This window comes from Lithobates pipiens, unplaced genomic scaffold, assembly GCF_037356315.1.
Source record: "Lithobates pipiens isolate NorthernLeopardFrog02 unplaced genomic scaffold, aLitPip1_a1.2 Scaffold_8, whole genome shotgun sequence".
Taxonomy (NCBI): Eukaryota; Metazoa; Chordata; class Amphibia; order Anura; family Ranidae; genus Lithobates; species Lithobates pipiens.
This window is the reverse complement of record NW_027507903.1, coordinates 504398040-504411481: the sequence shown is the minus strand read 5'-3', so window position 1 is coordinate 504411481 and position 13442 is coordinate 504398040. Positions and strand designations below refer to the sequence as shown.

General features: G+C 43.3%; 2 protein-coding genes across 2 annotated transcripts in view; one reads left to right on the top strand and one right to left on the bottom strand.

Annotated features, from left to right (window-relative positions):
* Positions 1 to 3344, bottom strand: part of LOC143960555 (uncharacterized) — a 48840-nt gene extending 45496 nt beyond the window's left edge. The window contains exon 1 of the mRNA XM_077469272.1: positions 3186 to 3344. The gene's annotated coding sequence lies outside the window, so the exon portion shown is untranslated. The remainder of the gene's footprint in view (positions 1 to 3185) is intronic.
* Positions 3345 to 3968: 624 nt separating this feature from the next.
* Positions 3969 to 13301, top strand: NDUFB2 (NADH:ubiquinone oxidoreductase subunit B2). Its single transcript, XM_077469271.1, has 4 exons — positions 3969 to 4113; positions 8401 to 8539; positions 10456 to 10542; positions 13244 to 13301. Exons 1-3 carry the CDS (start codon positions 4025 to 4027, stop codon positions 10525 to 10527), a joined length of 300 nt encoding a protein of 99 aa, XP_077325397.1. The 5' UTR covers positions 3969 to 4024; the 3' UTR covers positions 10528 to 10542; positions 13244 to 13301.
* Positions 13302 to 13442: the final 141 nt, after the last annotated feature.

The window sequence follows — 13442 nt, the reverse complement described above, 5'->3', positions numbered from 1 at the left end:
TTGTAAGGTACAGATTGCATCTCTGTTTCCACCATGTAATTTCATCTATTGAAATATCGAAGCTGGAAGACAATAGCAAATATTTATTTGCTAATGTCACAAGTGGGTTGTCTCAGGGTGCAGTGCTCTGCGCCCGAGCCCAACCTTTTTGAAGCCAATTAGAGCCTCAGGTTCTAAATATGTGCTTAAAAAAAAAAAAAAACTTGTAGAAATCTATGCGTCTGGCTCCCACAATGGAGATTAGGGGGGAAGGGCATGGAAATGGGGGGGGGGCTGCGTTGATCATACATGAATGCTCTTGAATGCCAAGGAAGCTGTCATCTTAGCTTCTGTTTGATCTGCAACTGCCATGGTGCTACACATGTGATCAGTGATGACACCAGACATTTAATGGTTTGACAGTTTGGTTAAGAGCAAAAGCTAATTTGACAGTTAGCAATCTCAGCATTCCAGGGATGTAACTGTTTTTTAAAAATGTTAAATCGTTGGTATATATAGGAATTGGAAAGAATGGACTTTTTTCAGGCATATTGTACTATTTTTAAAAAAGTAACAATGTTTATTTATTACAAATCATTAATGAAAAAAACAAAACAAAACTAGGACAAGAATAAAAAACATTTACATAGGTGAATGTAATTTAGAAACATATCTCAGTGACCAACCAGACAGTCCAGAACTGAACCTCCATGGACTGGGTTGGTAGATTACAAAATGTTCCTACGGCTTGAGCAATTTTTTGAATGTACTCTTTGTATATTGAAGCTGAATTGATCTATTCCAGTTTGGCTCTACTAACCCCTCCATATGTGATCGCTGTATACAAATAATTAGGTAATTTTATATGTATACACGTGTGTTACCTATTAGGGTTCTGTTTGACAAATACATAGGAATCTTTTGTAACCTGCCAACCCAGTCCATGGAGGTTCAGTTTGAACTCTGGACTGTCTGGTTGGTCACTAAGACATGTTTTTAAATCACATTCATCTATGTAAATGTTTTTTATTCTCTTCCTAGTCCTTTTGCATTAATGATTTGTAATAAATAAACATTGTTACTTTTAAACAAATAGTACAATATGCCTGAAAAATCCATTCTTTCCAATTCCTATACTGTATATACATGATAATTCTAGGACGTGGCATAGTATATTACTAATTGTTTGTCCACAGTGCCACCCGGTGGTGACAACACTTACCTATTCATATGTTAAAGCGGGAGTAAACCCGCTGACTTTTATTTTATTTATTTTTTACACCTGTAAAGGAAAAGGCATAATGAGCTAGTATGCACTGCATACTAGCTCATTATGAAATACTTACCTTAGAACGAGGCACAGGCGTCTCACTCGGTCCATGCCGAGGGCGTGTCTTCCGGGTATCGCGGCTCCAGTGCTGTGAGTGCCCGGAGCCGCGATGCCGTCACTCCTGCAGGAGTTTTCTTCCCGGCAGGGTCTGGCATCTGCCAGACTTTTAGCCGAGAATCCCCGCTGAAGTCAGTGGCTCATTGCGAGGGGAATATCTCCTAAACCGTACAGGTTTAGGAGATATTCTTTTTACCTACAGCTAAGCCTTATTATAGGCTTACCTGTAAGTAAAAGTTACAAAAATGACTATACAACCGCTTTAAATCGACGGGTTTAGTTCCACTTAAATGTATGTGATTTTAAAAAAAAGACACCACATCTATGTTTAGTAGGCGGCAATATATTACATTTCTGGTTTAGGGATTTATTACCATTTTAAAGCAGACCTTCACCTCCAAGAAGGATTTTGCATTCTTGCAACCCTCCCCAATTTGAACAGTAGGTTCACCACTTGCCGACCAGCTACTGTCATTATACTAGGGCAGGTCGGCTCGCACCTATAGCGGTATAAATGGCAATGGTCTCACAAAAGTGTCAAATGTGTCCAATCTGTCCACCACAATGTCAAAGTCCCACTAAAAATAATAGATCACCGCCATTACTAGTAGAAAAAAAATGCCATAAATCTATCCCCTATTTTGTAGACTCTATAAATTTTGCGCAAACCAATCAATATATGCTTATTGTGATTTTTTTTACCAAAAATATTTAGAAGAATACATATCTGCCTAAACTGATGAAGACATTTGTTTTTGTTTTTTTGGATATTTATTATAGTAAAAAGTAAAAAATATAGTTTTTTTCCAAAATGTTGGTCATTTGTAGCTCTATTTGAAGGGAAAAAAGGACATCAATTTTGTTTGTGTACAGCGTCGCACGACCACGCAATTGTCAGTTAAAGCGGCACAGTGCCGTATTGCAAAAAATGGTCTGGTCATTAAGGGGGCACATTCTTCCTGTCCTTAAGTGGTTAAAGCAGACCTTCACTCTCAAGAAGGATTTTGCATTCTTGCAACCCTCCACAATTTGAAAATCAGATAGAAAAAAAAAGTACCTTTATTTTTGCTGCAATAGATACCCCGGGAGACATCGGCCTCCACACAGCACCTGTTGAGGGGGGCTAATCTGCCATCAGAGGGCCAGTCATAAGAACCAGGAACACACAGCCAGCTCCTGATGATGTCAGAGAAGAAGGTGGCAATACAGGACCTGGTTTGGGTGAGTGCAGGACAATGCTGGTGTTGTGACATATACAGTCCGGCCATCGAAATGTGTCCGCCCCGTACTGCGCAGATGAACGGCACCTGCGCCGTGAGTCGAGGTGCAAACCCCACCATCCAAGTGGACATAGGGTTGCACATATTAGTGGGCCCTTGCGGTCTCCCTTTGGTCGCCACACTTCGGGCACAGCCTCGCTTCGCTCGGCTCTTTTTGTTCGGACTCTATGTCCACTTGGATGGTGGGGCTTGAACCTGGACTAACGATGCAGGCGCCGTTTATCTTCGGCTATTTTCGGAATCTGCTTGTCCTGTGTACTGCGCATGCGCAGTACACAGGGGACACTATCCGACGGGGGACACTATCTGACAGGACACTGGGTTATCTGGACATGGAAGTATGTTCATTGAGGATAACCCAGCCATAAAGGTAGAGAAAGCTCCTAGTTCCTCTATAATATGGCCAATGCCAGTGATTTATGGCACAGGCGCCTGGATTTGCCACACTCTCATCCCCCCTTCTATAACAGGCAGATGGTACTAAGAAATAACCTCATTGTCTGCATTAGATACAATAAGTAACAGCTCCGCTCACTCACCTGCAGCAGGAATGGAGGAGCCCGGCGCTAGGACCCACGTGTTCTCTGTCTAGGTTACTGTTTACATGGAAACCATGGCAACCGACTTTACCACCACAGCGTGGGGGTCGGCTATTTAAATAAACTGCTAGTTGTCGCCATTTTTGCACAGAGATACATATCTAATTTACACCTAACCGCGTTTATTTTATATTTGACAATATAGCTAGACGTTGGATTAATATCTGTCCGCTTCCCTTAATTAATAATGGAATCAGTGTTCTGTTCTCTAAATAAAACGATACGTTAATAAATGACCTCAAATCTTCAATTTTGAGGACGTCGTGGTTGTTAAAAATTACACTGCAGATGCTTTGTATTAAAAGTTATATGACCCACCTCCCCCCCTGCGATGTAGTAGAATCCTGCACATGCGCTTTGTGTATATCGTGCCCCGCGTTCCTGAGAACCATGGCAATCGACCCTACCACCCAAACTTTAGGGGTGTCACTTCAGTTTAAAAGCGGCTGTTATTCTGATTTATGCACAGAAAGAAATATAGCCATCTATTAATTCAATGTTGTTTTATGTTCACATAAGTGACAGCGTAATATTCTTTTGTTTTTTCAGACTTATTGTTTTTTCGCAGCAGTCTAAATCTCAAAATAAAAGGATAGGTCAGTAAATGCGGTCTATTGATACCATATTGCTGGGAAATGTTGTGGCAGCAAAATGTGTTTTTAATGCGGTTGTTTTGAGCTAGAAATGACATATGCCCCCTCCCATGTAATAATGGATTCGCCCGCGCAGTAGTTGGCCAATCAGCGCGCTCGCACGGAAGGTGACATTGATCCGGTGTCATGGCGTCGCTGGTTCGGTTCGGGGGAGCTCTGAAGGCCGGAGGACTCCTGTTCGGTTCTGTGGCGAGGAGACAGAATGGAATCCGCCAGTGAGTGACGAGGGGACTATAATTCCCAGCATACCCCGCGGGGGCTTTGTAGGTCCTCATAGAGCTGTGTGGGTCCTCTTTGGGCCCAGGCTTCATTCACGGTCCCTGTATGGTGGAGATCTGTGGGGGGCTCAGAGCCTCCTCTGTGGGTGGTGTCAGGAAATGTTTCTGGAGTTTTTATTTTATTTTCTGAAGCTTGTGAACCAGTTCGGCTCCAGAGTAATTATTTATAAAAAAAAAAAAAAATTTCTTTCTAATTTCATGTGAAAATCTTAATTTTTGGCAATAAAATGACCTAAACCCCCAGAGCAATATACATTTTCTGAAAGCAGAGGCCCTGTAGAATAAAAAGATGATAGTTGAAAATTTTTGTGTCGCACAATATTTGTGCAACTGCTTATTAAACACAAATTTCCAGGAAAAAAAAATATGATATAAATTTTAGTGCAAAACCGCACCATATATAATACCTATTTACCTATAATGCCTACATTTTGTAAAATAAACCCATCAGATCCTTCTTCCATTGCGCCGTGATCCTGTTCTGACCCTCACATACCCATTGTAGGTGCTCTTGGCTGTGGACACGGGTCAGCATGCGAACCCCGACCATCTGCAACTACACAGCCCCATACACAACAGACTGTGATGCACTGTGTGCTCTGATGCCTTTCTACTGGAACCAGCATTAAAGCGGTATAAATAAATAAAGAAGAAATAAATGGGACACCTGCAGGTTTTTGACATAATGTGCTAGTATGAACCCTATACTAGCACATTACGACAGATATGCCTGCTAACTGAGCCTTCCAGTGCAACGCTGTCATGGCTCCCCCAGCGCTTCCACCCTCACCCGGTCTTCCTTCCGGTGTTCTGGCATATTTAGTCCGGCCATCGGATACTGTCCGCCCCGTACTGCGCAGGTGCGGTGCGGAGCAGAAGGATCTTCGGAAACTCTCCGATGATGAACGGCGCCTGCGCCGTGAGTGGAGGTGCTAGCCCCACCATCCAAGTGGACATAGGACCGCTCGCCACACTACAGGCACGGCCTTGCTGCGCTCGGCTCTTTTATATTCTAACTCTATGTTCACTTGGATGGTGGGGCTAGAACCTGGACTCATGGCGCAGGCGCCGTTCATCTTTGGCTATTTTCAGAATCTGTGCTGTGTACTGCACATGCGCAGTACACAGCGGACACTATCTGATGGGGGACACAATATGATAGGACACCGGGTTCAAAGCTCCGGCTGTTTTAATGGCTGGGGCAACAATGACGTAACTCCCCGTGCATACACGCTGGAGCCATGGCACAGCACACTGCATTGCACGGCAAACTGTATGCCCTGAATGGAGTGTCACTCACTGCACATGTGCAGGTGACATTGGCTACTGCTGATGTAAGTACCTATTGACGTCCTCCCTTTGCTTGCTCGTTACGCCCCCCGAAGGGTGTGTGCGGCACTCGCTGTGATCACCCGAGTCAATGAGACTCGGGTGATCACAGATGTAAGTAGGGGCCAATCCCGGCCCCTTACCACATGATCAGCTGTTAGCCAATGACAGCTGATCACATGATGTAAACGGAGTATCGGTAATCCTCCTATTATTTTTTTTTATTTAATTTTTTTCTTGCGCTGACAGCGTGAGAGAGAAAAAGCTGATCACCGGCTTCTGTTTGAAGTGACATCATTCCCGAAGAGGAAGAGCCTCTGTGCTCACCAGTACCACCTGCCAATACCATCAATCAGTGCCACATATTAGTGCCCTCCAGTGCCGCCTTATCGGTGCCCATCAATGCAGCCTCATCACCATACATCAATGAAGGAGAAAAATGGTCTGTTTGCAAAAGTTATTAACAAAATATAAACAGGTTTTTTTTTTGTTTTTTTAAATCAGTCTTTTAAATTTTTTTTTTTTAACAATTAAAAAGCCAGAGGTGATCAAATATCACCAAAAGAAAGCTGAAATATGATAAAAATTTCATTTGGGTACAGTGTTGTATGCCCGCGCAATTGTCATTCAAAGTGCGACAGCGCTAAAAGCTGAAAATTGGTCTGGGCAGGAGGGGAATTTAGTAAGCAGTAAGCAAGTGGTTAAAACTCTTCTGTATTGCACAAGCACATGGATGACGTTTTGGCACCGCCGCGTGTTCATCAGGCATGAATTGAGATACAGTAAACAAGTGCAAACCTATATAGAGGTCATCCACCAAAAGGAAAAGAGACATCCTAGTGCCCCTAACCTCACTTTCCCTTCAAAACCATCAATTCCCCTCGTTATATTGTTTGCACTATAACTGGAGCAGCTGTGCATGGCAGCCAACCTGCTTCTAGCTTTCATTTTCAAAACTTAAGAGAACAAGCTGAAGATAGAAGGTGATTGGTTACTATGCCCAGCTGCTCTAGATTCTGTCCGCTCCAGTTATAGTAAACCCTTCCATGTATGCGACTGTAAAATATAGTGTGTGTGTGTGTTCACATCAGCCATACCATTGCGACCACTGCCAGGTAAAGTGAATAACATTGATTATCTTGTTACAATGGTATCTGAAAGTGGGTGGGATATATTACGCAGCAAGTGAACATGTTGTCCCTGAAGTTGATGTGTTTGAAAGCAGAAAAAATTGTCAGCCATAAAGATTAGAGTGACTTTGACAAGGACCTAATTATAATGGTTTGACTGGGCCAGAGCAACTCAAAAACTACATCTCTTGTGGATGTTCCCGTTTTGCAGTGGGGTCCAGAGGTCCAAGGAAGGCAAACCAGCCACAGAATTGTGGGTGACCAAGGCTGATTGATGCATATGGGGAGTGAAGGCTGATCCAATAGAACAGCCACTGTAGCTCAAGTTGCTGAAAAAGTTAGCGCTGGGCCTAATAAAAAGGTGTCAGAACACACAGAGCATGGCAGTTTGAATAAATAGGGGATAGATTTATGGCTTTTCTTTTTTCGTGACTGCGACATTGTGATGGACATATTGGACACTTTTGACACATTGTTGGGATCCTTCACATTTACTTAGCGATTGGTGCTGTAAATGTGACTGGCAGGGAAGGGGTTAACACTAGGGGGCACTGCAGGGGTTAATTATGTTCCCTGGGAGTGATTCTAACTGTGGGGGGAGGGGACTCACAAGGGGAGGAGACCGATGGTGTGTTCCTCTGTACTGAGAACACACCATCGGTCTCCTCTCCTCTGACAGCATGTGGATCTGTGTGTTTACACACACAGTTCCATGGTCCTGCTGTGTTCCCGGGCGGACATCACGGCCGCCGGGCACGTGCACCGGGTCCTGCGCGACGCCGCGTGCCCCCTAGATGGCCGGGAATGGGTGGATGTGATATGATGCCCACCCAGGATGGGAGTTCCCATCTGCGGGGGTCATAATAGTATGGGCGGGTAGGGAAGTGGTTAAGTGCCGGTTCACACAGGGGCAACCCTACTTGCAGCGCGACTTTGTAATCTTAAACACAACTAAAGCTGCCTCCAGGCCAGGTGACTTTGGCTAATCACAGAATAATCAGCTCTGTGGAAGTAGGGGGGGTTTATCTGGGTAAATTATTTCCTTTCTCCGCTAAACCCGCTTCAATATAGATGGAGATCTGGCTTGGAGGCAACTTCCATTGAAATCTATGGGTACAAGTTGCCTAGAAGTCACCTTGAAGTAGTACAGGAACCTTTTCTGAAGTCCGAGCAACTTCACTAGTGTACATTAAGACGGCTCTCATTTACTTCAATGGAATGTCTTATTTCCTGCGACTTGAGGTCTGACAAGTCAGATCCCAAGTCGCTGTAGTAGTGTGAACCAGCGATCAGGAGATGGCAGGATCGCTTAGCCATGCTGAAAAGTGATCCACCATGGATCGCTTTTTCAGAGAATGGGCTTCTGTAAATGTAGCCTAAAGGGGGTGTAGTTGATAAGAATAACTGTACTAAAAATTCCACATAATCCTTAAGAGAAGCAGCAAAGGAGGAAAGAAATCGGGATAGGGGAAAGAATATGAAAAATGAGAATCACTATAGATTTAGTTTGTCTACTTTGGGCCAGCCTTAATAAACAAGTATCCCTTGGCACTGAGGTGTATAATCCTAAAATTGTGTGTCCGATTCTGAACAGATATTACGCAGTATGCATTTAATCAGGTTACACTGGATTGTACCTGCCAGCAACATCCTGGGTACACTGCAGTAGGTTTTCATGTCCTTGGGGTGGAGGCCTCATGGTAAGTGGATTGTGACCTTCTCCAGGGAACTGGTTTACTTTTAATGTGTATTCTCTTTCTTGCAGAGCTGGAGGCCATGTAGAAGCTCGCTACAGACAACTGAATGAAGTGCCCAGAAGACCGATTATCATATCAGAGTTACTCAGTGGCTTTATGTGGTTTTGGATCCTCTGGCAATTTTGGCACAATCCACTTGATGTTTTTGTAAGTGTGTGGGGGTTTTTGGCTTTTTATTTTTTCCTAATTGCCAAACAGTTTCTGATATGTCTTTATGTCTATTGGTAGCATTTCTGGAGTGGAGAACCCCAGTATAGATATGAGCAAAGCCAGAAACTGTGGAAAGGAGGTGGATTCTCCTCGTAATTAAGCCCCAGTTTTGTACGCAAAATGAAAGGATATCTAAACTCAAAAACAAAAAATGTAATACTGCAGATTACCAGTCCTTGGATGTGGCGACTATATTCGCTTAAAGGCCATATGAACTCACAAGCCACTTTTATTAGGTACGCCTGTTCAATTGCTTGGTAACACAAATCGCTAATCGGCCAATCACATGGCAGCAACTAAATTCATTTAGGCATCTGGGCGTGGTGAAGATGACTTGCTGAAATTCAAACTGAGCATCAGAATAGGGAAGAAAGGGGATATAAGTGACTTTGAGCGTGGCATGGTTTTTGAGTTCAAAAACTGCTGATCTACTGGGGTTTTCATGCACAACCATCTATAGGGTTTGCAGAAAAAGATCAGAAAAAGAGAACATATCCAGTGATGCCAGTTGTGTGGACGTAAATGCCTTATTGATGTCAGGAGAATGGGCAGACTGGTTTGAGGTATTAGAAAGGCAACAGTAACTCAAATAACCACTCATTACCAAGGTAAGGAGAATACCATCTCTCAATGAATAACACATTGAACCTTGAAGCAGATGGGCTACAGCAGCAGAACACAACACCGGTTGCCAATCCTGTCAGCTAAGAACAGGAAACTGAGGCTACAATTCGCACAGGCTCGCCAAAACTGGACAATAGAAGTTTGGAAAAAGGGTTGCCTGGTCTAAATCTCGATTTCAGCTGCTACATTCAGATGGTAGGGTCAGAATTTGGCATAAGCATGGATCCATCCTGCCTTGTATCAATGGTTCAGGCTGGTGGTGGTGTAATGATCGTGTTCACCCCTTTATGACCACAGTGTACCCATCTTCTGATGGCTCCTTCCAGCAGGATAATGCACCATGTCACAAAGCGCAAATCATCTCCACTGGTTTCTTGAACATGACAATGAGGCCACTGCACTCCAATGCCCTCCACAGTCACCAGATCTCAATCCAATAGAGCCCCTTTGTGGGATGTGGGGGAAAGGAGATTCACATGAACGTGTAGCTTACAAATCTGAAGCAACTGTGTGATGCTATCATGTCAATATGGACAACATCTCTGAGGCATGTTTCCAACACCTTGTTTTATTTTTGGAGATCATGCGTGCCTAGGTGGATACGGCATTAGTCCGATGCTGCAACTGCCCCCCGCCGGCTCTAAGACTGAGAACCAAGCATTCAGACACTGCTGATCGCTCAGTTCTCAGTAAGTTCATTGTGAGCAGAGAGCTGATGACTGTGTCTGCTTTGCTTCAGCCTGCTGTCAGCTGAAAATTGGTCACAGGAGTGCAGAACGAACTGCACTCCTTTTTAAGTACTGTACTACAATAAATCATGTTATACATGGAGGGTTTAAGCTGAGCTTAACTGCAATTAGAGTTTAGACCTATGCACCCCTGCTGGTGATGGCAGGCAGCAAACTGAAGAGGACCAAGATGGCGGCGCGGGACACAGGAGGTGACACCTGAAGAGTGGGACAACACTGGATCCACTGGGCAGCTGAGTGCATTTTTAGGAGACTCCAGCATAACTGGTAAGGCGGGATGGTGGTGGTCTTCTTTAAGGACTGAGAGGCTGTAATATTGTATTTTTTTTTTTTTTTTTTGTGGATTTAGATATGCTTATATGAAAGAGTATGTAGTAGTATGACTGAATTCGGGGAGCAACTCCATTGGCTGATCGGGTCAGTGCTTTGAATAGTCTGCGATCTGCTGCTTGCTTTAGTTAAAACATTTTGTTGTTTTAGGGCCACTTTCCTTATCCTGATGCTTCTCAGTGGACAGATGAAGAGCTGGGCATCCCTCCAGAAGATGAGTAGATCTCTAAATTCACAGTAAGTGTATCATGCTTCTTTTCATTATTGGGGCACTACTGTGATATAGATGCCTGTATGTCTGGACTGCCTGAGGCCCATTTGTTCTCCATTAACCCTCTGGGCTGCTATAATAAAACCTTGCAAATAATGTGAAGTGTGATTTCCAATAACCACACAGGAAATGGGAAGGCCTGTTTGTTGCAGTGAGAGAAGACTAGACACAGACTGCAGTGAGATCACCTCTACTACTGTAGGCTTGGGGATATTACCCTAACCCCTGCTCAGCCTACAGCAGGAAAAAGGAAAGAGATGGCGCCCTCTAAGTGCAGCGATTAAATTAAAACAAATTTATTATGTAGATTAAAAACACTCACATGTAAACAGTGGTGTAAAGGCACATCAATATTAAAAGGTTCATCTGTATATCCCTGTGGAGCACAGATCATGGGAGCTTCAGTACAAAGGTAACGGCATCCGTCCTCTAGCCAGTAGTCTGTGATATAGTGTATTCCATGGCACTTCAGGATGGTCGGAGCGCGGCCGATTGATGTAATACCCCTGCTCTGCTGTATACTGATGCTGCGGCTTCCGGGAACGGACTGGAATGAGCGGTGCTTCGGAGCATGCGTGCTCCTTCCTCAGGCTCTAGCAGTGGCCATATTGGTTATGGTAAACAGTAAATAGAGGGGAGGGTGGAGTGAGATGTACGGAGGTCATGGGGACTTTAATGCGCAATAGTACGGTGTAGGACTGCGTTGGAGAAGGTGATGGTAACCGTGGGAACCCATCATGCACAATGGCATGATATAGGACTGCATCGGGGGAAAGTCACGGTGGCCATGGGGACCGGTTATGCGCAATGGCGTGGTGTGGGACCGTGTCGGAGGAGGTGACGGTGGTCATGGGAATCAGTCATGCGCAATCAAGAGACTGCGTCGGAGGAGTGTACTAGTGTGTCGGAATCAAAATGTCACACACACACACAGGAGGGGAGAATGTATTAAATATGTGGAAGCGTGTGCATCAAAAAGTAAAGTTTGAATATGAAGAAAAGCACTGATAGTACGCTCCTATATCTATTCCAAAACTATCAGTGCTTTTCTTCATATTCAAACTTTACTTTTTGATGCACACGCTTCCACATATTTAATACATTCTCCCCTCCTGTGTGTTTGTGACATTTTGATTCCCACACACTAGTACGCTCCTCCGACGCAGTCTCTGACTGCGCAGGACTGATTCCCATGACCACCGTCGCCTCCTTCACCACTGGAAGGGCCATGCTGGACCAAGGAATAAGGTGTGTGTGTGTGTGTGTGTGTGTGTGTGTGTGTGTGTGTGTGTGGTGGGTTTTATTTATTTGTTTGTTGTACATTTTTAGCTTTTTTTTTTTCTTTTTTAAGGTCTCAAGTAGGGCTTTCATACATATGTTTTCTGCATGCAGTGTATGCTACATTGAAAGCATGCTTCTAATGATGGCTGTTACCATTACCAGTGTGCTTATGTCAGATCTCAACCAATTTTTCAAGCACTGGTGCAGCATGATGGCAACTGCAGATCTAAACGGAGGCTAATTTAGCGCTGTCCTCCAGGGTTTTAGTTCTGCTTTAAATCAGCTAAATATTGTATATTCCAGGTGCATCAAAACAAAAGGTGCAATCAGTAGAAAAGCTTGTTTCCTGTTAGAGTGCCGCAGAGAAGGACCCATGGTCTCTGTGCAGATCTCAGATACACCCCTGTGGAGTCATAGCTTTGCTGCATGGAGAGCTCTACCTGTTACTTGGCATGGAGCATGTCGGACCTCTGCAGAGAGACAACTGATTTAACACAGAACAAGAATCCTTCTCTGCAACTTGCTGGCAGGGAACGGGCTTCTCTACTCAGGCTGTGGCTGTTTTTGTTAGAAAACAAACTGTATGACTTTTCACACCAGTTTGTTTTTCATGCAGCTAGGATGTATTTAGCTGATTTAAACTGAAAGTTCAGTTGGACTTTAAGGACATTTAAGGCTTTTATTTGATAAATCCTTTTAATAAAAAAACTTTTTAAAAGGCTGGCACTTTGTTTTTATTTTTTTATTTTCCAATTTATAATTGTATCTTTAACACTGATTGCAGCTGACAATTACAAACAAGCTGAACTCCAGGTAAACCATATATGGGGTCTGTTTTACCTGCCAAATGACTTGTATTTCTGTCAATCCTGTCATGAGATTTAGCCAGCTCTGGCAGGGCAGGAGACCTGTATGTTGGTTTTTTTCTCTGCAACTGCACACTTTTATAGGTCCTGTCCTTCCTTCAGTAAAGTAAAAGGAGGAGCTGCAGACTGATGACCTGATCTCTCTTGCTATCAGCATATTCTTTATTAACACAGGAGTACTTCACTACAACTGATTGGCTCCTTGTGCTGCTTCTACCTTCCCCAGTCTGAGCTCAGCTGTACAGGGGCTGCAAGAGGCTAATACATGTCAGATTTGGATATTTATAAGGCTTGTATTTAAAAAAAAAAAAAAAAATACAAAGCTGTATTCAATGGTGTCTTATCAGCCTGGAGTTCAGATTTATATGCCTTTTTTATAGACCAATATTTTAGTTTTGTATGTAAAACAATTGAATGTGGATTTTATGTTATTATAATGTTTACATGCATTGAAATGGTTTTTTTATCCAATTATTTAATTACTAATTTCTTCTTTTTTTTTTTTTTTTTTTTTTTTTAGGTGTAACTACTCTGATGTTTGTCACAATACTTATTGTAAATAAATATACAAAGATTTCCACTGTTTCTATCCTTTTTGTTTTTAAATGTAATTTTGTGTTTTATTCTTCTTATTGTACAGATATATGCAAAGTTGGGGGACCCCCAATCACAAATGTTTTGTGGATTTCTTTGGGGTGTTTTTGTTTTTAAGATGACTC

What these genes read in the sequence shown, in the direction of transcription:
- NDUFB2 (XM_077469271.1), top strand. Translation starts at nt 4,025, where the DNA reads ATGGCGTCGCTGGTTCGGTTCGGGGGAGCTCTGAAGGCCGGAGGACTC. An exon ending in AGACAGAATGGAATCCGCCA is followed by an intron (nt 4,114 to 8,400) that starts GTGAGTGACGAG and finishes TCTTTCTTGCAG; the next exon opens with AGCTGGAGGCCATGTAGAAG. An exon ending in ACAATCCACTTGATGTTTTT is followed by an intron (nt 8,540 to 10,455) that starts GTAAGTGTGTGG and finishes TTGTTGTTTTAG; the next exon opens with GGCCACTTTCCTTATCCTGA.